The sequence below is a fragment of the Coenobita brevimanus genome, chromosome 93 (assembly GCF_032717465.1).
Source record: "Coenobita brevimanus isolate Jiangsu-jjx chromosome 93, ASM3271746v2, whole genome shotgun sequence".
Lineage (NCBI taxonomy): Eukaryota > Metazoa > Arthropoda > Malacostraca > Decapoda > Coenobitidae > Coenobita > Coenobita brevimanus.
In genome coordinates this window covers 26902236-26928933 of record NC_137046.1, presented here as the reverse complement: position 1 = coordinate 26928933, position 26698 = coordinate 26902236, and the positions used below count along the sequence as shown (strand labels likewise).

At 42.8% G+C, this 26698-nt stretch overlaps 1 protein-coding gene across 1 annotated transcript in view; it reads left to right on the top strand.

Annotated features, from left to right (window-relative positions):
- Positions 1-26698, top strand: part of Trpm (transient receptor potential cation channel, subfamily M) — a 933145-nt gene that overhangs the window by 595359 nt on the left and 311088 nt on the right. Inside the window, exon 22 of the mRNA XM_080282376.1 lies at positions 21101-21331. Within this exon, the coding sequence (XP_080138502.1) occupies positions 21101-21331 (231 nt within the window). The remainder of the gene's footprint in view (positions 1-21100; positions 21332-26698) is intronic.

Here is a 26698-nt window from a genome sequence, read left to right as displayed (position 1 = left end):
GGTAGCATACGACAGGAAGGACATCCATCACCCCATGAAGACACCGAGGCTGCTTTGCACAGCCAACAATAACGGGCTTAAGCCGGTGCATGCCGTTAGCATTGGCACAACACAAAGCAGATATCCGTTGCTTGGAGAGCTTGCGGCCAGGTACATGCTTCTCCGTCTCCTCGGCTAGAGTGTTCGTTGGCAAAGAGCGACAGAATAAACCAGTTTCGTCAGCGTTGTAGACTTGACCGAGAGTGAGGCCCTCCCTGTCGATCAAGCCCTTCATCTTGTGCCGAAACTCGTCAACTCCATCCTCGTTAGCGTCCAAAGCTTCGCCATGAGCTTTACGGTTGGTAAGGCCATGCCGTAACTTGAACGCGAAGAGCCAACCCTCGGATGCCTTGAAGTCTAGGGCGTCGTGAAGCCTGGCAAACTTCTCAGCAGCAGCCTTCAGCTCCGTACCACGTACCATCACACCAGCAGCACGTTGCTGTCAATACCAAATCAACGTGGAGCAGTCGACTTCAGCAAACTTGTGAGTAAACATCACCTTCCTCTCCACATTGCGTTTGCTTCTCGACGAGAAGTCAGCCGTGTACTGCATGAGTTTGTCTCGGGATCTCTTAATATCAAACAAAGTAGATCAGGCCTGGTTGAACTCGCGGAGGATGCGGGAAGAAGACCACCCCGCATCTACTTTCTCCAGTATCTCCCGCTTCTTCTCCAGAGTCAGCACCACTCTCTTCCTCTTCTCAGACGGTGGGGCCATCATCACACACATGAAGGAGAGGCACGAGAGCAGCAGGAGTGCCTGCAGCAGGTAAGGCACCACCACAAAAGCGAGCACATGGGCAGCCATTACGACGAGCGTGCACTTGTGACGAGAGACAGGCAGAAAGTGGGGAGGATGCAGGGGCGCTCTAGTGGACTTTGGAGAAATGAGGCGCCACAACAAAGCTGTCCCGCGCCCTGCGTGCCAAGTTCAAATTACGGGCGGGATTTTTTTTTTTCTTCTTTTTTTTTTTTTTTAAATATTGGATCCTGGGACGATTATGTCCGGTTAGTGGGGACGTTCAGATATTGGGCGTTTGGATATTAGAGGGATTACTGTATAATATTCATATACAAGCTTAGCTAGCAGAAGTGGCAGTAACTTAAACCCTACAGTCATCCATTACAACACTTCTCCCCAGATCATTGTTCCTTGAAAAGAAAATGGCTTTGAGATGCCCCTTAAATGATTCAAAAGAAGTCAATTGCCTCATGGGTATCTAATGCCAAACACCTTATTCCCTTAAGGGGTGGCCACAAACAAATCGCCTCCATGTCACCCTGTCCCCTGCCATTTCATTGTCCTCCTCCCAACTCACACCCTCCTCTCTCATATACCTCTCCACTCCATCCCTCCATCTCATCCTTGGCCAACCCCTCCCTCTCGCCCCCTCCACCTCACTCACATACACTCTCCTCATCAGTCTCTCACTCTCCATCCTCTCCATATGGCCAAACCACCTCAGTGTGTTTCTCCTAACACTTCCTATCACATCCACATACACACCACAATGCACCTTCACTTCCTCATTTGTCAGTCTGTCTCTCCATGCAATTCCACATGCTCCTCTCAAATAACTCATTTCCACTGCTTTCACTCTTGACATCTGCCCCTCCAACAAGGTCCAAGTTTCACTCCCATACATTAGAGTTGGTATCACAATATTGTCATGTAGTAGCTTTTTCATGTTCCATGCTCACTTCCCTGTTTCTTATCACAGCTTTCAAGGAACCAGCAACCTTTCTTCCCTGTTGCACCCTTGCAAGCACTTCACCCTCTAAACTTCCATCCTTACTCATCACACTACCCATGTACTTAAATGCACTCACATTCTCCATTTTCTCCTCATCCAGCCTCACTGTACATTCACTGACTTCACTTCTCTTGAAGACCATAACTTTACTCTTCCCTACATTCATCTTTAGATTCTGTTTCTTACACATTCTCCCAAACTCATCCACCATGCCTTGCAGCTCCCCTTCGTCTTCACTTAACAACACAGTATCGTCACAGGGAGTTTCCAAACACAGCCCTCTCTCACTAGAGCCACTCCAACATCCACTGCCCTACCTTGTATCTCTTTTATAACCCCATCAATATACAGATTGAACAACCATGGAGACATGACATATCCTTGTTTCAATCCAACATTCAAATAGAAAAATTCACTCAGTTCACTATCCACACGCACTGCAGCCTTAGCACCCACATACATACTCTTCACGGCCTTCAACTACATCCCATCTACTCCATATATTCTTAACCCTTTGTTATTCAGGTGGGGTGTTTTGGCACCCCAAATTTTTTTAGAAGCTCATATTTCCTAGCCAGTAATCCAAATATTTGTCTCCGTTCCAGTTCTCTCTTGATTCAGTGAAGGGAGAGAGCATGTGGATTGGTTTAGTCCTGTCTCTGCTGTTGTGAGAGAGAGAGGCACTTTTTCACCCCCCTGGGGTGTCCAGTCGCCCAAACAAACTAACCATTTAGATCATATTGTGATATAGTTTGATTTTTTATCATATTTTTGCCTATTGTTTATACTGATTTTAAAAATCACAACATTTATTTTCCTTTGCATGTTTACCTGACCAATGAGATATGAGTTCATTTGTTATTTTTTTCATTGATATTATAATTTATTGTATTTTATTATTATAAATTTGTGGTAGGTGGGAGTGCTCCCCATCCACTCACTGGATGTAGTGCTGCTCTCGGGTGTCTGCCCTTTCCTCTCCATCCTTCTTTCCTTCCATTCTCTTCTGTTTTTCTGTCCTTCATTCTTTCCTTGTCCTTCTGCCTTTGGGTGGCTTTACACTCCCTCTTCTGTCTTTCTTTCCTTCATTCTTTCCACTTCCTTCAACCTGTGGGTGACTCTACACTGAGTGACAAGCCAAATTGTTTCCTGTGCACCAGGAAACCATTTACTACACTGGATGGTAACCATATATCCAAATTTTGGCACCTGGTGGTTTAGTGGGTAATTATTGGGCTCCAGTCGGATTGAGCCAGTGAAGGTTTATAACCAAGGGATGGTTGGGGTTGATTGCTCATGTAATGCCACTCAGGAATGAGTGAGGCTGATCACTCTCATCTTAAATGTCGGGACCTACTGCCTAGCCCCGGGCTCTTACGCTTCTCATGGGGCAATGTAGGATTGGATGATGGATGGATGGATTATTAAAAATTAATAAACACCACCTACAAGGTATTCAATCTTTTCATTAGTGGTTGAAGAGATATGCTGAAGCGGCAGTATGAATATACTGTATTTTACATGTTAGTAACACTACATGTATTTTTGTATTGGGGTGTTGTAACACCCCACTGGACTAACCATGTTTTAATACCCCACAGGACTAATGAAGGGTTAATATTTTCTACGATCCTTGTCTATCCACCATGTCATGTGCTTTCTCCAAATCCATGAAGGCTGCATTTACTTCTTTCCCTTCCCTAGTAACTTTTCCGCTAAAGATCTAAGAATGGATATCTGATCTACACAACCTCCTCCCTTCCTAAACCTCCCTATTCTTCTCCAACTAATTCCTCTATTTCCCTATCTCTGTCTATAAGTATCCAACCATAAACTTTTCCTATTACACTAAAAAGACAAATGTCTCTATGATTACCACACACTTCTTTTTCCCCTCTTCCTTTGCACAGGGGAATAATTATACCTGACTTCCAATCCTCCTGGACACTACCTTCTTCCCAGGCCAATCTGCACATCCACATCCATTCTACTACTATCTCTCCCCATGCTTCAGCATTTCACCACACAAGTCATCAATTCCTGGGGCTTTCCCCATTTTAACTTACTTCATTGCTTTCACAACTTGCATCCTATTGATTTCTTCCTCTTTTCTTACATCCCTCCATCTCTCAGCCATTCCCCAGCCACTTATATTCACATAATTATCATTCTTATGTTCAATAGTTTGGTAAAGTGTTCTCTCCATCTGCACACTTTTTCTCCCATCTCCACTAGTAGTCTACCATTTTTATCTTTCACTCCCTGGCTAACTTCTTTGGCACCCTATCTAACTTGCTTTACCTCTTTCCAGAACATTTTCTTACATCCCCTCCACTTTACACTCAAGTTTCTTCCAAATTCCTCATCCACTCTCTTCTTACTCTCTCTTACTAATCTTTTCACCTCTCTTCCTCTCTACTTATCTCTTTCTCTTCCATCTCTCAACTTCTTCCGTGCCCCTGTTTCTCACCCACTCACTATATGCTTTCTGCTTTTGTGCCACAGCCTTTCTCACCTTTTCATTCCACCATGCTGTTCCCTGCAACCCCTTTTGTCTTCTCTTCACCCCACACACCACATCACATGTTGCACAGATTTCTTCTGTGAATATCTTGCACCCTTTTTTTCTTAGAAATTGATGATATTATACAGGAAGGTACCCTAGGGTAACCCAAGAACTTGTGCAAAATATAAATGACCTTGACCTATTTGAAGGTCATATACTCATTTTTGGTGCAAAATTTGCATACTTGCAGTTGAAATATCTCTCATCTTAAATGTCAGGGCCAACTTGCCTAGCCCTGGACTCCTACTTTCCCCACTGGGCAACACAGGATTGGATTGATGAGTGAATGAGATGAAATATCTCAGAAACTAATGGAGATACAGCTACAGTACTTGGTTAAAAATTCTTTTATAAAAATGTTTGCCAAGAATTTTGAGTGAATACTTTGCCATTTAGCCTAGTGGAAAGTACCAAATTCAAATCTGGTCAGTGTTTTCTTTGTAACACATTTTAGGGAAAACCACAAATGCTGTAAAGCTGTAACTTTACAGAAATGTAGTTGTAGTCCCTCTCATTATCTGAAAGGAATATAGTTAAGCATAAGTTAGGCAGTTATTGAGACAAATGTAAAATGTACCCATGCATACAAAAACAATCAATACCATAAACAGTTATGGTGAAGCTTCCTTATTGTGGCTACACAGTAAGTAAATAAGTAAATAGTTATTATTATTATTATTCATTTTCACTCATTCATCATTTAATCCAATGTTACTCCATGAGAAACATAGGAGCCCGGGGCCAAGCAAGTTGGTCCTGACATTTCAGATGAAAGTGACCAGCCTCACTCATCCCTGAGTGGCATTACATGAGCAATGAACCCCAGCCACCCCATGGATATAACCCTGCACCAGCTTAATTCGATTGGAGCAACTTAATTCCTCACTAGACCACCAGGTGCCATAATTTGGTTAAAAAGTTACCATCCAGCATAATAAATGGTTTCCTGGTGTACAGGAAACCATTTTGTATGTCCCTCATGGAAGAGGAAGGAATGGAGGAAAGAAAGACAGAGGAGGAAGGAAGGAAGAGAGGAAAGGGCATGCACCCGAGAGCAGCACAACATCGTGTGAGTGGATGGTCAGTACCCCCACCTACCACTAATTATTATTATTATTATTATTATTATATTATTATTATTATTATTATTATTGTTGTTGTTGTTGTTGTTGTTGTTGTTATTATTATCCTTTCCTTCCATCCTCTTCTGTCTTTCTTTCCTTCATTCTTTCCTTGACCTTCTGCCTCTGGGTGACTTTACACTCCCTCTTCTGTCATTCTTTCATTCTTTCCTCTTCCTTCTGCCTTTGGGTGACTACACTGAGTGACAAGCCAAATGGTTTCCTGTACACCAGGAAACCATTTACTACGCTGGGTGATAACCATATGACCAAATTTTGGCACCTGGTGGTTTAATGGGTAATTACGGGGCTCCAATCAGATTGACCCAGTGAAGGTTTATATCCAAGGGATGGTTGGGGTTTATTGCTCACGTAATGCCACTCAGGGATGAGTGAGGCTGGTCACTATCATCTTAAATGTCAGGACCAACTTGCCTAGCCCCATTAAACCACCAGCCAAAATTTGGTCATACGCTTCTGATGGGGAAACGTAGGATTGGATGATGGATGGATTATTATTGTGATTATTATTATTATTATTCATGATTCTCAGTTACAGTTCACTGGAGCACAATAAAAACAGTGAAATAGAAAAAAAGCAATAGGTAAAACAGCAGGTGGCAAAAGGAAAGAATTATTTTGGCACTTTATGGACGAATGAATGCAGCCACTAGTGAATATAAATAGCAGATGGCAGTAGGAAAGACTATTTTGGCATGAATGAATGCTGACACTAATGAATGTAAAACAGCAGATGGCAGTAGGAAAGAATACTTTGGCACTTTATGGATGAATGAATGCTGAAGACACTACTGAATATAAAACCACAGATGACAGTAAGAATGAATATTTTGGCACTTTATGGATGAATGAATGCAGACACTAATGAATATAAAATGGCAGAGGGCAGGAGGAAAGAATTATTTTGGCACTTCATGGATGGATAAATGCAGACACGAGTGAATATTGAAGCTATCACTATCCACTGATATTGCCTGGAGACACCAGTGAGTACTGAAGCCAACAGTCTCACTTACATCCTTATGGCCACCTTCATCCATGGATGTTGCAGTCCCTTTACTGTACTGTCCAATATATTTATCTAATAAACGATGGGTTTAAAATGAAATACTGTTTGTCGACAGACAAAGGGCATAGTGCATAATTAGTTAATAACTCCATACTTGGTCCTGGTACTTAATTCCAGGATAATAATTGACCAGACAGAACCAATTTCATTATAAAATAAGTCCAGTTAAGAACTAAGAATTACCATAATATGATACAAGATGGGATAGTCCACTACTTGTAATCAGCACAAGCTGAAGGTCACCATTCAGTGATGCTCTTTTATTTCGGTGTAAACAACTCATTGCATGAACTCTGTTTAGAGAGACCAGTACGCATGAAGGAGGGATGGGTAGGCCTGAGGGCTGGAAGGGCAGTAAGAAGCATGACACATAGAATGCTTTTTATTAAAACCCTCATGTGGGTTTAATGCTTGATTAGCTGAGGATACCCAGTTGCAATAAGAGGTTCATGCAGCTGGTGTGAGCTGGAGAAGAGTGGTCTGTTAAGATCCTGGTTACCAGTTTTCCCCTAGCTGGCAGGAGGAAAGGGACTGGTACACTACAAGCTGCAAATAGTTGCCTGTTCATCAGATTCATGCAAAAGAGACAAAGCTTCATTAGCCAGGCAGTAAACAGAAGGCTGTTACTGCATTCAAGTAGAAATCATCATTTTAATGAAACATGAGTAGACCACAGCACACATGTGTAAGCTGCTGTCATATAAATTCACTGATATAGTGGAATTTTTAAATGAACTTCATGATGCAGGAGCTTAATTAAAGCATATCGAAGAGTATCATGAGCAGTGAGCAGTAAGCAAGAACTCTGAACCAGGTGCAGGCCCATCCCTTTATAAGTATTCATTTTGACACCATTCTTTGTGATTAAGCCTTTGGTAAAATACAATGAAGAATAATTGCCTTTAACATTCCACTGCAAGCCCCAATTGACAGTTGCAGTTGTTTGTAAAATACAGTATTGTGATATTGTAGAACTCATCCCATACAGTACTTATAACAAGAATTGCATGTATTGAGAAGGAAGTACTGTATGATATTTGTATGATCTTGTTGCCACACACAGTGGCCAGTGTCCTAGGAGAGAGAGAGAAAAAAAAAAAAAAAGTCTCAAAGGCCTGTAGCAGGTAGGTCTTTTGTGGAGAAATAATTGTCTAGGAAAATAATTGAGGATGATGATTTTCTAGCGTCGAGGGTCTTGAGTGTCAAGGGGATAGGTGGATTCTGCAGTGAAGCACAGCAAATGGGTTAAATGGACCATGATACAAGGGCTTGAGAGTCTGGCCAGACCCTAAGCAGTCCAGGAGTAATTCAGGATGATAGTCATCTGCCACAGTTAGGCAAGAATAACTTCAGTGTTCATGTCTCTTGTTTTGGCAGAAACTCAGACTTGCCTCAGAGTGCATTGATAAGGTTATAAAGAACTGAAGCAAACTGCATTAGGGTTTGGAATTGTGTCCTTCTGCTTACAACCTAGGCCATCATCGGGAATGTCAGTAACACCGAGAAAAATCCCTGCAGAAATGTGTGAGGAGAAATGAGAGGGACTGTAGAATGCATGGCAACCTGAATGAGGCCACAGAGAGTTGCTAAGGGTCCGCAAAATTGCTGGAAGAATTATTTCATTTTCAGTTTACCCTATTGTGCCTTTTTTTGTCTATCCTTTTCGTGTGCACCATGTATTCATAATATTGCTGTTGATTTTTCTGATAACAGATTTTTTTTTTTTTTTTTTTACCATGGCAACATACATTTATATCAGCTGCAAAATGTCTGTACAGTAAGCCCTTGTTGTATCAGAGTAATTGGGGGGAAAGCTAATGATGTTGCTAATAATTCAATTTAGCCATCCCCATTAGGGGGACTATAACAACCTGAGGTTTAATTTATACAGTAAACTCTTCTATAACGGACTAATTGGGGAAAAGACAGGTTCAATAAAGCCAAAAGTCTGTTAAATCCGAGAGTTGGAAGGGATGTGTGATGTACCCACACATACCTATCTATCTATCTATGTATAGCCCGACACCCTAATCCCGCAAAGGGTGGCCGCAGACAAAACGCCTCCAAGTCACTCTGTCACCCACCATTTGACTCCCCTCCCCCCAACTCAACCCCCCCTCCCTCATATACCTCTCAACTCCATCCCTCCACCTCATCCTCGGTCTACCCCTCCCTCTCCCCCCCTCCACCTCACCTACATACACCCTCTTAGTCAGTCTTTCATTCTCCATCCTCTCCACATGTCCAAACCACCTCAGTGTATTTCTCCTAATCTTTTCAACCACATCCACATCTACCCCACAACGTTCCTTCACTTCTTCATTCGTCAACCTGTCCCTCCATGTCACTCCACATGCTCCTCTCAAGTAACTCATTTCCACTGCTCTCACTCTTGACTTGTTCCCCTCTTGCAAGGTCCACGCCTCGCTTCCATACGTCAGGGTAGGGATCACAACACCATCATGCAGTGACTTCTTAACTTCCATACTCACCTCCCTATTTCTCATCACTGCTTTCAGTGTGCCAACAACCTTCCTTCCCTGCTGTACCCTTTCACGTATTTCATCCCCCAAAGTTCCATCCTTACTCATCACACTACCCAAGTACTTGAATGCACTCACATTCTCCATATCCTCACCATCCAACCTCACTGCACACTCTGTGACTTCATTCCTCTCAAACACCATAACTTTACTTTTGTTTACATTAACTTTCAGCTTCCTCCTCCTACACACTGTCCCAAATTCATTCACCAAACCTTGCAACTCCCATTCATCTTCACTCAACAATACTGTATCATCAGCAAACAGCAACACCGGAAGCTTCCAAATCTCACCCTCATTCATTAGGGCCACCCCCACATCCACTGCCCTACCTTGTACCTCCTTTACGACCCCATCCATATATATATTAAACAGCCATGGAGACATTACACACCCCTGTTTCAGTCCCACATTGAGATCAAAGAACTCACTCAGCTCACCATCCACTCGCACCGTAGCCCTAGCTCCCTCGTACATACTCTTCACAGCACTCAACAATTTCCCCTCCACTCCATATATTCTTAATACCTTCCACATACCTTTCCTATCTATTCTGTCATAAGCTTTCTCCAAGTCCATGAAGGCAGCGTACACTTTCCTTCCCTTCTCTAGATACTTCTCCACTAAACATCTTAGAACAAATATCTGATCTACACACCCTTTTCCCTTCCTAAATTCCCCTTGTTCTTCTCCAACTAGCTCCTCTGTCATATGCCTAACCCTATCAATGAGTATTCTACCATATATTTTACCAGTCACACTAAGAAGGCAAATACCCCTATGGTTACCACATACTTCTCTCTCCCCTTTTCCTTTGTACAGAGGAACAATTATACCTGATTTCCAGTCCTCTGGAACCCTTCCCTCTTCCCAAGCCAATCTACACAACTTCCATATCCACTCCACAACAATCTCACCCCCATACCTAAGCATTTCACCACACACTCCATCAATTCCTGGGGCCTTTCCCAGCTTAATCTTCTTCATCGCTTCCACTACTTCCGACCTACTGATCTCTTCCTCCCTCCTCTCATCTCTTCTTCTCCCAGCCATTCCCCAACCACTTATACTCACACTGCTCTCACTCTCTACATTCAACAAATCCTCAAAGTGCTCCTTCCATCTCCTCAATTTCTCTCTCTTCTCCACCAACAATCTATTATTCCTATCTTTCACGCCCCTACTATATCCCCTTTCACACTGCCTTACTTTCTTTACCTCCTTCCAAAACAATTTCTTACTCTCCCTCCATTTCACACTCAAATTCCTCCCAAATTCTTCATCCACTTTCTTCTTACTCTCCTTCACCAGTCTCTTAACCTCCCTTCTCCTGCTCACATATACCTCTCTCTTCTCTCTCTCATCTTCTCCCCTACCTCTACTCGCCAACCATTCACTATATGCCTTCTTCTTTTGTTCCACAGCTCGTTTCACCTCATCATTCCACCATGCTGTCCCTTGCACACCCTTGCATCTCCTCCTCACTCCACAAACCGCCTCACACGCTGCGCTTATCTCTTCCGTGAATATCTTACATACGTCTTCCACCCCTTCCATCTGCTCTAGCTCATACCTTCCCAATCTTTCTTCCACTATGCTCTTATACTCTGTCCTCTTCTCACTATCTTGCAATTTCTCCACTCTTCTCACAGGAGCTGCTTCCTCCTGTCTTCCCCTTCGTCTCCTCGACCACTTTCTTTGCAGCTCTACCTTGGCCATCACTAAGTGATGGTCCGAGACTCCATTCCCCCACCCTCTCCACACCCTTGCATCCAACACTTGTCTTCTCATTCGCTCATCCACACACACGTAGTCTATCATTGCCTTTCGTTCAACAAGTTCACCATCCATCCTCCTCATTACTCCCCATGTCATCTTATGACGAAAGTAGGTGTTGGCTATTGCCAACCCCTTACCAGCACAGATGTCCACCAAAGCACTACCATTCCCATCTACTGCCGCTGGCACACCCCACTGACCAACCACTCCATCCACTCGTACATTCCCGACTTTGCCATTCATGTCTCCAATCAACAGCACTCTCTCGCTCCTCTCAAACTTGTCCATACATGCTTCTACTCTCGCCCAAAACTCATCTTTCACTCTTGCCACTCGATCCTCTGTTGGAGCATACACACATACAATCGCCCATGCTTGTATACCTACTTTCATCCTCACCCATACAATCCTTGCACCCACTGTTCCATACTCTCTTATATTCTCCTTCCACTTCTTGCTTATCATCAGACATACTCCCTCTCTTGCCCTCTCATTCTCACTGACTCCCGCACATATACCTACACCGTATTCCCATTCTCTCATCCTTTCACCTTGCCATTTAGTTTCAGTCAATCCACATATATCCACTTTTGCATCCTCAAGCACCTGGACAATCTCTCTCTCTTTCACTTCATCATTCACTCCTCTCACATTCCACGTTCCTACTCTCAGAATGTCCTTTGTCCGTTCCTTAGTCGTCAACGTATGGTCCGTCCGGGTCCGAGGCGCTTTATTTGCTTTTTTAGTTAGTTCTTTTTACGGGGTGGGGCACTAACCCACCACCAACCCTTTTAGTCGCCTCGTACGACAAGCAGGGATACTGGGGGAGTATTCTTGAAACCCCCCTACCCCCAGGGGGTCACCTGTTCCTGCCTGCAGATTCCAACCTAGCCCAAGAAATTTTATCCAACAAAGCAAACCCTCATTTCTATCAGCTAGGTTTTATCTTCTCTTCCAGTCCAAGTGCATTCTAAGATGAGGAATAAATTCATCTTAGAACACATTTCCACTGACAGAGAAAATAAAATGTAACTGATAGAAGTGAAGGTTTGCTTTGTTTGATAAAATTACCATGCTTGCTGTTCATATGTATTTACTGTATTATCTGCAAAACAGCTGAGTGGCAAGTGAGGGGTGGGGTGATGGTGGTCAGGTGAGGAATAAATTTGCAGGCTGCAGCCGTATACACAACCATGAGCAAGGGAGCCATGATAATTCTACTGTACTGTACAATGCTTCTTACCAAATCATCAGTTCACTAGTAAATGCTCAAGATTCATTTCCTTAGTCTATTTTTCCATGTTTTATGAATAAAATAATGATTAATGTTTAACAAAATGAACTTACGGTGTGCATTTTGCACTACCTCAAGACACTGCAATCATGTGTTTTATGTCGATGGAGTGTGTTTGTGAGGAGTTATGTTTCAAATGGAATTGTTTGTGTGGCCCTGGATATGATTGGTATTGTATATACTGCCATGGTATAGTCTACATATATGAGTATATATCAGATGTCCGGGGAAAATAAGTAACTGGGATGGTAAATTCCCTAAGCTTTCCGGTTAACTGGGATTGTACTGTACTGCATTTCTGTACTGTATCAATACTGTATTGTATTTTATGCCTAATTTTCATCTTTTACTCATGGGAAAGTTTTTAGGATACAGGGTTTAACATTATCTGGTTCAACACCAAATGTTGAGTCAGTGGGGGGGGGAGGCTTCTATTCAATATCAGGTGTTCTGCAATATCTGGTGTAGGGATTGGCTGAATTATGCCACATAATTGAGAGTTCGCTGTATAGGAAAGAAAAGGGAGTTATACACCGTACAAGACATTGATTTTGTTGATTTGGCGAAGGCCTTTGATGGTCCCTAGGGGGGTGGTGAAGAAGGAAATGAGAAAGCCTGGGATCGAGGAATGGCTGGTTCGAGTGGCTATGGCTGTGTATGTTGATGCTTGAACCTAGATTAGAGTGAATGGTTATTTGGGTGACCAGTTTTTTCATGAATGTTAGCATGCATCAGGGTCAGTTTTGAGCTCCTTATTGTTTGTTATGGTGCTTGAAGCTCTCCCATGTGAGTTCAAAAATGGATTCCCATGGAAGATGTTGTGTGTTGATGACGTTATGTTGCTTGCATTGATAATGAAAATTGTTATAACCAAGTGCACAATAACCAAGGGATCTCTTTATATCCGAAGCAGGAGTCAGTTGCAGGGCCAGTGGAGTTGTACATAGGGCATAACCATACCAAAGGTCACTAACACAGCACCACTGGAATCATACATAGCCCACTGCTGTATGCAGAGACACGGGCAGGATACCGATGAACTATACAGTAGATAACATCCACAGCTCATGTCAGCATGCATGTTTAGCTTTCTATATGGAATTACTTAGCAAACTGACAGTGGATAAGCCTTGGCTGCAAGTGCCTTCATCGAGGTGGAAGTGATGCTCAAGACAGTGACATAAATGTCACTATGCAGATTTCTTAAACACAACTTTTCAGGTTTTTGCCACAGTTAATGGGGGCCTTGTTGAATTTAGACACAGTGTATGGGCACTGTGCAAGTGGAATCCATCCAAATGAGGTCTGCATAAAAGGAGGTTACAGTTGTACCTCACAAAAAGTCATTACCATCAGCTTTCTGCTTAATTTTTTTTTGTCTGCCATATTTCGTTAATGGATGTATGGCCACCATCAGTCCTAACAACAACTTCAGTGAGCCACTTTTTCATCACTCACAGGAAGGGTACATTTAGCCTCAAGTACATGCAGTCAGAATCAATGCTGATAGTATAACATAGTTACATATCATATAACACATTGTAAATTTCTTCTTTTTCAGCAGTTTCTGGCAACTGCTGGGAAGCCTTTTTTTTTTTTTTTTTTTTTTTTAAAGCTTCCAAGCCTTGGACAATATCACCTATACCTTAGCCAACCTCAATATGAGGATTCCTTTAACCCTTTCTGGAAACCTGGGTCATGCACCCATACTCCCCCTCCCGGTTTCGGACCCACCAGATACAGTCTGTCCTCGCCTAACACGGGTATTTGCTTCCACGCTGACCTCGCGTTAGGCAAATATCACATTACAGGGACTCCTGAAAACCCCTATTTCCTTCCGCACCCCTGCCCAAAGTTCACTTTTTACCCCCTTGTTGTACAAAAAATTTTTTATAACCCCCAGTTTAAACCTCCTATTAATATGGTTATAAAAAATACATTAGGTCAAGAGGACTTTTTTTATTTATTGTACAGTACCTTATATAAGGAGAAGAGCAGGCACACGTCACTGGAGATGAGGTAGAGGAGGAGAACACACACTAAAATCCATCAAAGTTTATTTCACTAGCAACACTCCAAACATCACTTTCTAGGTCCTCCATAGCTTCTTCATCCTGCTGTCGCTGGATAGCCCCTTGCTGTAGACCAGTGGCAGCTTGTCTGGCAAAGCAACGAGTGATCAGTGACTGTTTACGGCAGTTTACTCGGTCGGTGTGCATACAATTGTAGATGCTGACTGCTTCAACAATCTGCTTAATCATGTGGAACAAAAGAAGAAGGCATATGGTGAATGGTTGGCGAATAGAGGTAGAGGAGAAGATGAGAGAGAGAAGAGAGAGGTATATGTGAGCAGGAGAAGGGAGGTTAAGAGACTGGTGAAGGAGAGTAAGAAGAAAGTGAATGAAGAGTTTGGGAGGAATTTGAGTGTGAAATGGAGGGAGAGTAAGAAATTGTTTTGGAAGGAGGTAAAGAAAGTAAGGCAGTGTGAAAGGGGATATAGTAGGGGCGTGAAAGATAGGAATAATAGATTGTTGGTGGAGAAGAGAGAGAAATTGAGGAGATGGAAGGAGCACTTTGAGGATTTGTTGAATGTAGAGAGTGAGAGCAGTGTGAGTATAAGTGGTTGGGGAATGGCTGGGAGAAGAAGAGATGAGAGGAGGGAGGAAGAGATCAGTAGGGCGGAAGTAGTGGAAGCGATGAAGAAGATTAAGCTGAGAAAGGCCCCAGGAATTGATGAGGGTGTGGTGAAATGCTGAGGTATGGGGGTGAGATTGTTGTGGAGTGGATGTGGAAGTTGTGTAGATTGGCTTGGGAAGAGGGAAGGGTTCCAGAGGACTGGAAATCAGGTATAATTGTTCCTCTGTACAAAGGAAAAGGAGAGAGAAAAGTATGTGGTAACCATAGGGGTATTTGCCTTCTTAGTGTGACTGGTAAAATATATGGTAGAATACTCATTGATAGGGTTAGGCATATGACAGAGGAGTAGTTGGAGAAGAACAAGGGGGATTTAGGAAGGGAAAAGGGTGTGTAGATCAGATATTTGTTCTAAGATGTTTAGTAGAGAAGTATCTAGAGAAGGGAAGGAAAGTGTGTGCTGCCTTCATGGACTTGGAGAAAGCTTATGACAGAATAGATAGGCAAGGTATGTGGAAGGTATTAAGAATATATGGAGTGGAGGGGAAATTGTTGAGTGCTGTGAAGAATATGTACGAGGGAGCTAGGGCTACGGTGTGAGTGGATGGTGAGCTGAGTGAGTTCTTTGATCTCAATGTGGGACTGAAACAGGGGTGTGTGATGTCTCCATGGCTGTTTAATATATATATGGATGGGGTTGTAAAGGAGGTGCAAGGTAGGGCAGTGGATGTGGGGGTGGCCCTAATGAATGAGGGTGAGATTTGGAAGCTTCCGGTGTTGCTGTTTGCTGATGATACAGTATTGTTGAGTGAAGATGAATGGGAGTTGCAAGGTTTGGTGAATGAATTTGGGACAGTGTGTAGGAGGAGGAAGCTGAAAGTTAATGTAAACAAAAGTAAAGTTATGGTGTTTGAGAGGAATGAAGCCACAGAGTGTGCAGTGAGGTTGGATGGTGAGGATATGGAGAATGTGAGTGCATTCTAGTACTTGGGTAGTGTGATGAGTAAGGATGGAACTTCGGGGGATGAAGTACGTGAAAGGGTACAGCAGGGAAGGAAGGTTGTTGGTACACTGAAAGCAGTGATGAGAAATAGGGAGGTGAGTATGGAAGTTAAGAAGTCACTGCATGATGGCATTGTGATCCCTACCCTGACGTATGGAAGCGAGGCGTGGACCTTGCAAGAGGGGAACAAGTCGAGAGTGAGAGCAGTGGAAATGAGTTACTTGAGAGGAGCATGTGGAGTGACGTGGAGGGACAGGTTAACGAATGAAGAAGTGAAGGAACGTTGTGGGGTAGATGTGGATGCGGTTGAGAAGATTAGGAGAAATACACTGAGGTGGTTTGGACATATGGAGAGAATGGAGAATGAAAAACTGACTAAGAGGGTGTATGTAGGTGAGTTGGAGGGAAGGAGAGGGAGGGGTAGACCGAGGATGAGGTGGAGGGATGGAGTTGAGAGGTTTATGAGGGAGGGGGGGGTGAGTTGAGGGGAGGGTAGTCAAATGGTGGGTGACAGAGTGACTTGGAGGCGTTTTGTCTGCGGCCACCCTTTGCGGGATTAGGGCGTCGGGCTGTAGATAGATAGATAGATAGAGACCTCTTTCAAGGGAAGGGTCGCTGTCAAAGATGACCTTGAGAGACTCAGCTCATCTCAGGATTCAAATTATCGTGTTACACTAACAGTGCTTACGTTAGAATGTTTATTTCCCTCCACAAAATCATGCTGTGATAGAGCAATATCGCGTTACAGCAAACCACGTTAGGTGAGGACAAACTGTATTTCCCCCGCGCTGAAAGTATGATTTATACTTTTGGTTACAGAACAGAACCTAATACAAATACCAGTTATTTTTTTGTTGCCATGGAAAGCCAAAGGTGCAACTTTGTTTTGTTCTTTGGCTATAAATCTGTAAACTTATACATTCATATAGAAATAAATGCGTGAATACTACATTGCATTCATTCACGAAGAATTTGGAACTTTTTGAGGAAGTAAAATATCGATTTATCAGTCTGTTGCCAGTCACCTTAATCCCATAAGGGGTGGCCACAACAGATCATCTCCATGTCGCCCTGTCCCTCGCCATTTCACTCCCCACTCCCAGCTTACACCTTCCTCTCTCATATACCTCTCCATTCCATCCCTCCATCTCTTCCTTGGCCTCCCCCTCACTCTCCCCCCTTCCACCTCACTCACATACTCTCTCCTCATCAGTCTCTCACTCTCCATCCTCTCCATATATGCAAACCACCTCAGTGTATTTCTCCTAACACTTTCTATCACATCCACATCCATACCACAACACTCTTTCACTTCCTTATTTCTCAGTCTGACTGCATGTGACTCCACATACTCAAGTAAAATATCTATCTATTCATCTACCTATTGCCAGACGCCTCAATCCCGTTTGGGGCGGCCACAAACAAATCACCTCCACGTCGTCCTGTCCCCCAGCATTTCACTGCCCTGCTCCCAACTCACACCCCCCTCTCTCATATACCTCTCCACCCCATCCCTCCATCTCATCCTCGGCCTCCCCCTCCCTCTTCCCCCCTCCACCTCACCCACATACACTCTCTTCATCAGTCTCTCACCCTCCATCCTCTCCACATGGCCAAACCACCTCAGTGTGTTCCTCATAACGCTTCTTATCACATCCACATCCACACCACAACGCTTCTTTATATCCTCATTCATCAGGCTGTCTCTCCATGTGACTCCACAGGCTCCTCTTAAATAACTCATTTCCACTGCTTTCACTCTTGACTTGTGTCCTTCCAACAACGTCCAACTTCACTTCCATACGTTAGAGTTGGTATCACAATACTGTCATGTAGTAACATTTTCATTTCCATGCTCACTTCCCTGTTTCTTATCACTGCTTTCAAAGAACAAGCAACCTTTCTTCCCTGCTGTACCCTTTCAAGCACTTCACCCTCCAAACCTCCATCCTTACTCATCACACTACCCAAGTACTTAAACGTACTCACATTTTCCAATTCCGCACCATCCAACCTCGCTGTACATTCATTGACTTCACCTCTCTCAAAGACCATCACTTTACTCTTCCTTACATTCACCTTTAGATTCCATTTCTTACACACACTCCCTGACTCATCCACCAAGCCTTGCAGCTCCCTTTCGTCGTCATTCAGCAACACAGTATCATCTGCAAACAACAGTACAGGGAGTTTCCAAACACAACCCTCTCTCACCAGGGCCACTCCAGCATCCACTACCCTACCTTGTACCTCCTTTATTACCCCATCCATGTACAGATTGAACAACCATGGAGAATGGCACATCCCTGTTTCAACCCAACCTTCAAAGAGAAAAATTCACTTAGTTCACCATCTGCACGCACTGCAGCCTTAGCACCATCATGCATACTCTTCACAGCATTCAGCAACTTCCCATCTACTCCATATATTCTTAATACTTTCCACAATCCTTGTCTATCCACCCTGTCATATGCTTTCTCCAAATCCATGAAAGCTGCATACAACTTCTTTCCCTTCTCTAGAAACTTTTCCACTAAAGATCTAAGAATGAATATCTGGTCTACACAACCTCTTCTCTTCCTAAAGCCTCCCTGTTCTTCTCCAACTTATTCCTCTGTTCTTTCTCTAACTCTGTCAATAAGTATCCTACCATACACTTTTCCTATTATACTAAGAAGACAAATGCCCCTATGATTACCACACACTTCTTTTCCCCCTTTTCCTTTGTACAAGGGAATAATTATACCTGACTTCCAATCCTCTTGGACTCTACCTTCCTCCCAGGCCAATCTGCACATCTTCCACATCCATTCTACTACTATCTCTCCCCCATACTTCAGCATTTCACCACACACTCCATCTATTCCTGGGGCTTTCCCTGATTTAACTTTCTTCATTGCTTCCACAACTTCTATCCTACTGATTTCTTCCTGTCTTCTCACCTCCCTCCTTCTCCCATTCATTCCCCGCCACTTATACTCGCATTACTTCCATCCTCTATGTTCAACAATTCCTTAAAGTGTTCTCTCCATCTGCTCACCTTTTCACCCTTCTCCACTAGTAATCTACCAATTTTATCTTTCACTTCCCTGCTAACTTCACTTCCACCCTGTCTTACTCTTTTCACCTCTTTCCAGAACATTTTCTTACAGTCCCTCCACTTTACACTCAAATTCCTTCCAGATTCCTCATCCACTCTCTTCTTACTCTCTCTTACTAATCTTTTCACCTCTCTCTTTCTTTCTACATATAACTCTCTCTTCCGCCTCTCAACTTCTTCCACGCCCCTATTTCTCATCCATTCATTGTATGCTTTCTTCTTTTGTGCCACAGCCTGTCTCCTCTTCAGTCCACCATGCTGTTCATTGCACTCCTCTCCGTCTTCTCTTCCTCCCACACGCCACATCACATGCTGCACATGTTTCTTCTGTAAATATCATGCACACACCTTCCACGTCCCCCATGTGCTCCAATTCATATTTGCCTAATCGTTCCTCCACTTCTCTCTTATACTCTGCCTTTTTCTCATCCTCTTGTAACCTTTCCACTCTCCTTGCAACTACTCCTTCCTCTCGTCTTTCCCTTACTTGGATCCTAATTCTGGCCACCACCAAGTAGTGGTCAGAAAGTCCACTCCCCCAACCTCTATAAGCTCTTGCATCCATTACACATCTCCGCATCCTTTCATCCACACACACATAATCAATCATTGCCTTCCTTTCATTCAGTTCACCACCCACCCTTGTCATCACTCGCCATGTATACCTGTGGATCATTTTATGCCTGAAGAGGGTATTGGCTATCACCAACCCCCTCCCAGCACAAATGTCCACTAACACACTGCCATTCTCATCTATCTCAGCAGGCACACCCCACTCACCAACTATTCCATCCACCATCACATTCCTTACTTTACCATTCATATCACCGATCAAAAACACTCTCTCATTCCTTCCAAACTTTTCCATGCACACTTCCACATTTGTCCAGAACTCTTCTCTCACTCTTCTAGCACGATCTTGCGTTGGCGCATACACACGCACAATCGCCCACATTTGGATTCCAACTTTCAGCCTTATCCACACAATATTTGACCCAAGTAAAATATCATTATATTAAATACAATTCCTCTTCTGTTTGACTTATTTTGCATTATGTATCAAAATTCTCGTGATATAATGTATGGAGCACATGAAAATTTGCAGTAGTACTATTTTGTGGTCCCATTCAAAGCGAGGATCACAGTATTGTACTACAGTGTACTGTATTAGCCACAAAAAGTAAATGATTGTCATTTGCAACTTGCACCAGCAGTACACAAATTTACAATTAGGCACACCATTGCCAGACATATGAGCCTATAATGCATATGAAAGCAGATCATACACCTTCTCTTTCTTGTGTTTTTTCATCCAGTGGTTCTTAGTCTAAATGCATATGAAAACCATGAGGGGGGTAAGTCAGTCATGCACATCAAATGTGTATGAAAACCTTGAGAGGGGTTGAGAGGAAGCATGGCTTCATGTAATCGATTGATTGATATTTTGTTTTAAAACAATATATAGTTCATGATTTCATATACAGTAAACCCTCTCTATATGGGATCAATTTGGGGGATGCCTGATTTGATAAAGCTGATAATCTGGTAAGTCTGATGGTCCCCATCTCCCCCCCCCCCCTCCGAAGTGGAATTTCAAGCACATAATGGAAAATAAATTAGTGAAATACAATATTCTTGTCCAAATAATTAAAACTATACCCATTTTTCACTAGCTTGGCCAATAATTTCCTAACCTGGTCATAGCACTTCTTCATGACTAGCCCAGACGAGTGGGAAAAACCATCAGCAGCCTTGGTAACTGCATTCTGAGTAACCCCACACACGGGAAATGATCCAGTAGACCTGCATCATATGCCCCATGTAATGGATAGTACAGTTTATGTTTAATGTAAAAAAATGTCTGGTGGGTCCAGAGTTTTCAGTGAGGTCCACACTTTTTTTTCCCCCATTTACCAGATGATATATGATATGTATGACAGTTTGTCCAGGGGCTCTCAAAGTGTAAGCTATATCTTATATCCAGTCTAGCGGGGTACGGTAAAGCGAGAGTTTACTGTATCATGATTCTGTGTGTTGTATCTTCCAGAAACTGAATCAAATCTGTCACTTTATTGGCTTAAGTTCAGTTTCTGCCTAGTGCAGTTAAGGTAAATTATTAATTTTTTATGTGCCTGGATAATGAGTTAGCTAATGAATATGTATCATTTGCTTAACAGCCATACTTCATGCTGTATGGTGAAGTATTTGCCGGTGACATTGATCCAGACTGTGGAGGTGAGGGCCAGATCCCCTGCCATCCTGGCCGCTGGATTACACCTACTGTTATGTCCATGTACCTCCTGGTTGCCAACATTCTTCTCATCAACCTTCTTATTGCCGTCTTCAACAACATCTTTACGTCTGTTAACTCCATCTCACATCAAGTATGGATGTTTCAGCGATTTCAGGTGAGAAGGCAATTGCAATTGAAGAAAGAGATGAGCATTCAGGGGCCGTGTGAAAACTGCTTGCCAAAATATGTTGTTAGATAAAGTGCAAGTTATGTACAAACCAGATTTAAAGAAAATTGGTAAAACTGTACAGAATTTAGTCACTGTGTTTCACAAAAAGCCAGTCCATATTAAAAATATATGGTAGCTGCACACACACACACACACACACACACACACACACACACACACACACACACACACACACACACACACACACACACACACACACACACACACACACACACACACAAGAATCCATAGAGAGGAAGAAAGAAACTTTAAAAGAGGTATATTTGACAAATGTAAGGAAGAACCTAAATTGTTTTATAGGTTTGTCAAGGGCAAATTTAAACACAAGGAAGGGATCAATAAGTTTAAAGTAGATGGAAAGATCTACAAAGATGCAGTAGTGCAAGTGGAAATAATGAAATAAAGTTTACAATTGTTTTTCACTAAAGAAGGTTATTTTATGGAAGGGGAAGGTGTGACTAGAAATGTTATGTTAAAAGATATAAAAGTGGAAGTGCAGGAACTGTATAAATTACTGGAAACTCAAGATGTAAGGAAGGATCCCAGCCTGATGGGATCTTGAATTGGATACTAAAGGAATGCAGAGAACAATGGGCGGATAAGATTCACGGTTTAATTGTGTGTTCTCAGGAAGAAGGGAAAGTGCCCCAGGAATGGAATGGGACCATTGTGGTACCAATTTACAATGGAGGGAATAAGGAAGAATCCCCAAATTATAGACCAGTGTCCCTGACCAGCATGGTCGCAAAGTTTTTGCTAGAGAATTCGGAGTGATAGATGGATAAAATATCTGGTGGAGATGGACATTTTTGCAAAAAGTCAGTTTGGATTCAGAAATGGAAGGTTGTGTGTCTCAGATTTGTTGAGCTTCTACTCAAGGGCAATTTATGTGCTACAGGAGAGAGAGATTTGGGTGGATTGTATGTATTTAGATCTGGAGAAAGTCTTTGACAAGGTACCCTACAAGCGACTTATGTTGAAATTTGAGCACATAGGAAGAGTGAAGGAGAACCTCTTGGAGTGGATGAGAAACTTCATGTGACAGGCAGACGAAGACAGTAATAACAGACAAGATCTTAGGGTGGAGGGAAGTAACGAGTGGAGTTCTGCAGGGCTCGTTGCTGGCGCCTGTTATGTTTCTGATTTACGTAAACAATATGGTGGATGGAATGAACAGTTATGCAAGTCTGTTTGCAAATGATGCAAAGATCATGAGGAAAGTAGAAGTTGAAGAAGACTATAAAATGCTGCAGGAAGACCTGGACAGAATTTACGACTGGAGCCGGGCATGGAAAATGAATTTCAGTGCAAAACAATGCAAAATATTGGAATGGGTAAAAGTAGGTGAGGGCGCTCACCATCCTCTCACTTGATGTTGTGCTGCTCTCGGATGTCTGCTCTTTCCTCTCTTCCTTCTTCCCATCCTTCCCTTTCTGTCTTTCTTTACTTTATTCATTCCTCGTCCTTTTGTCTACGGATGACTTTACACTCCCTCTTCTGTCCTTTCCTTCATTCTGTCTTCCTCCTTCTGCCTATGGGTGACTCTACACTGAGTGAAAAGCCAAATGATTTCCTGTACACCAGGAAACCAGTTACTACTCTGGGTGGTAACCATACTGTATAACCAAATTTGGTGCCTGGTGGTTTAGTGGGTAATTACGGCACTATAATCAGATTGAGACAGTGAAGGTTTATATCTAAGGGAGGTTGGAGTTTTATGCTGACATAATGCCACTGAGGGATGTGTGAGGCTGGTCACTCTCATCTTACATGTCAGGACCAACATGCCTAGCCCCGGGCTGCTATGTTCCTCATGGGGCAACGTAGGATTGGATGATGGATGGATGGATTGTAAAAGTACCAAGAGGCTATCCCTGAATTACCCATATTTTTTGTTAATCATTTATAAAGTAGAACCTCATCAAATTTTCATGAATGAGGTTCTAGCATTGACATAATAACAGGTTTTCCATATTATATGACAAGCTGAATCATCCTCTTATAAATCTGCTTAGCTAACTACTAAATACAGTAAACTCTCAATTATCCATCATCACAATATCCGGCCAATTCAATATCAGGCACAGCTATCTTGGCCCTATCAAAGCAATATCCGGCGATTTTATGCAACATCCGGTGCTGAAATAGGACTTAACCAGCAATCCAATGCAATATCTGGTGTTGAGGGGTCTCAGCCAGTCCGTAAGCAGTAGCCAACCAATGGTAGGGGAGATCCTGAATCTCGGAAGCCAGTGAAAATGCCCACTACATGCCAGCTAATCAGAATCTGTCATGGGTGAGACTTATCCAGCACGCCAAGAATACCACCGCATTCTCATTCTCACCCGCGGATGTCATAAAGTCAAGACATGCCTGTGTGCTCCCACTGTTCTGGCTATGCAGTCGCCAAACCCTGGTGCTTTGAGTAACTCCTTAGCCTTCTGTATTGTATTGCAAAGCTAGTGGCCTGTCAGTGTTCATGTCCTAGTGCTCAGTTGTGATTGTTAAACTATCCGTGTGCTGTATTGTGTACTGTACTCTTTATGAGTGCGAACCCCCAAGTGCTGTTTGTCCCCATGAATGGCAGCACTTGGTGAGTACGTGCAGTAGTACACTATGTACAGTACTGTATTACTGTACTGTATCATTACTGTATTCTTTTTATATGCATAGCTTTCATCTTTTACAATTCATTGTAACCGATATAGGGCTTGGGTGAATTTCAACAGATAATTGAGAGTTTACTGGACTGTACTTTTATGTATGATATAACAAAATTGACAATATACTCACCTTATCCACCATATATGTTTCAGTGTTTCCAGTGGTATTTAAACCATAATACTGTATTATGATTTAATGACAAAACTGCTTTGTACAAGTACTAACATGATATTATTCCCTTATGCTTAAAGACAGTATTATTTTACATGTACTTCTCACATAACGATATTCCAGTTAGCCCCTTCTTTACTGACTCACCTGCTGAATGTGAACAAAACTTGTCACTAACTTACAGAGCCAATCTCACTCTCTCAGCGAGGTGGGTGGCAGCATTATGTTTATTGCTAAATCAACATTGTTCACACTGTGTTAACTAATTTACATCCCGGCCCCTCAGCTTTTGCAGCACCTCAGTCTGGGTTACTTTCCCTGGGATGGTAGCCAAGCTGTACTTCAGTAGCTCCCGATGACCTCACAGACACCCTGTTTTTTTTTTTCTTTCTTTCTTTCTTTCTCCCCACTGTTGTATTGTTTTTCTTCTTCTTGTTCTTCCCATTATTTAGATTGTGCTCTTTTTTTTTTTTAATGCAAAATGAGTCAGAATCATCCATACCCTTGCTGCAGTTGCCTGTAGCTAAAACTTCACAAGCACTACAGTGTGCCTGCTGCAGCAAATGGTTTTACCTCCTGTGTGAGAATCTGGACTCAAGCAACTACCTGTTCATGAAAAAGAGCCATTGACTATGTTTTTACTGGCTTTGTAGCCAATGTGTTCCATCTGCTGATCAAGCCCTGGCCAGTGGACAAAATTAACATCAAGATTATGTGACTATACCAATTCTGGGGGCAATCAAGGATATCATGAATAGATTAGGTGCACTGGAGACAAAAATCTTACTGCCTGTGGCTGCCAGTCAGAGCCAGAGACATTTGCTGAAGTAGTTTGGAGGAGTCTTGAGGAGAGCAAGAAAAATCTGCCAAAAGATGTTATAGTAATTAGTGATCATGATGAAAAGAAGACGGTTCATAGCCAGCAGGTACAGTACTTACTATAAAATTGAAGAATGGTACTGACACTCATATGAGTCATGTGTGTCCAGACAGCATAGAAGGATGCCCTTGACCCTTTACCAGTTGATGCCTAAAAACCAAAGCAGGTGGACTTGTAATGAAATTTCTTTCCATGGAAGTACTGAATGATTACATCAGCTCTGATGCTATTTACTGTGCATCTCAGCCTAGGAAAATGCTACCAAAGATGACCATAACAGGCTTCTCTCTTTCCCTGGATGACTAAGACATTATTCCTGGCATTTGAATAAGAACAACAAAATTAAGATGCATGTGGATAGTGGATAGTGGTTACACTCTCAACCTTCTCTTTACAAAAACCAAGAATAATGCAAAAATTGCAGTCATCAAAATATCTCCAGAGGTGCACTCCTCCATTGTAAACCAGGGCAGTTACATCTATGTGGGTCTCTCAAGATGCCATGTTTTTTATAGATTGTGAGTTACTAGGTGTCATCATTGCCAGTGTTTTGGTCACATACATGAGAAGTGTACTAGAAAGAATGATGATCTCATTTGCATTTTTTGTGCTGGGACCCATAAGTCTAAAGACTGTAGTAACCAAGACTCCCTCACCTACATAAACTCTATTTATGAGTCCTGTCAGAATGCAGCACCTTTGCAGCTAGGGTTTTTGCCATGTCCACACCGAGGTCTTGAGTGGCTAGATTTTCTCAGCAGAACAAGAACTTCGATGTTAGAAACATCGACCGGAAGACACTTTATCTGTGTAACTTCCTCCTAATAGGCAATGAACACTTGTTCTGTGTACAGCATAGTACTCCCCCAGGTGGTGTCTAGCACCCTCAATGGTGTTCATCAACCAGTATACATTCTTGATGAGCACGTCGGTCATATGGATAACCATGGATGGACAGCAAGTTTTGTACCTTTTTCCTGTGCACCTTGCTCTGTGTTTACCCAGGCAAACATCCCCTCTCCTTTTGGAAGTAACAGTCTCATGGGTATGGGTGTAAGTTGTTGTAGTAGGTCTTTTCTCCTCCTTTTGTGGTCCTTTTCAGCACATGCTCCTTTCCTCATAGCTTCATTTTCTGTTCTCTCCTTTGCATTCCAATATTTTTCCCATGCTTCCTCCTCCATCTTGTCCTGGTTCTCTACCTGCTCTTTGCCTTCCCTCCTTAGGGTTAATGGTATGAGTTTGAGTGTTCCGGGGCTTCGGTTTTTTTTTGTTTTTTTGTTGTGTACCCCTCGGTAGTGCATGCACACAGCCCTGCTTGGCATGGGTCATTCATGACATTCTGTTGTTCTCCTCCCCTCCCCTTTTCTGTCAGGGTGGTTCATTATTGGACCCTTTCATCCCATTTTGCTCTCTTCTCCAAGTCTGCTTTCTTTTCGGGACAAAACTCTTCTCGAAGCCCAACCACAGATTACCCTGCCCCCTCTCATGGTCAACTGATGTCAATCTATTTTCCCATTTACCCTCTGCCTTGCCTCAGTGAAGCACTTATTTGGCTGCCTAGCACAGGCCAGGCCAAG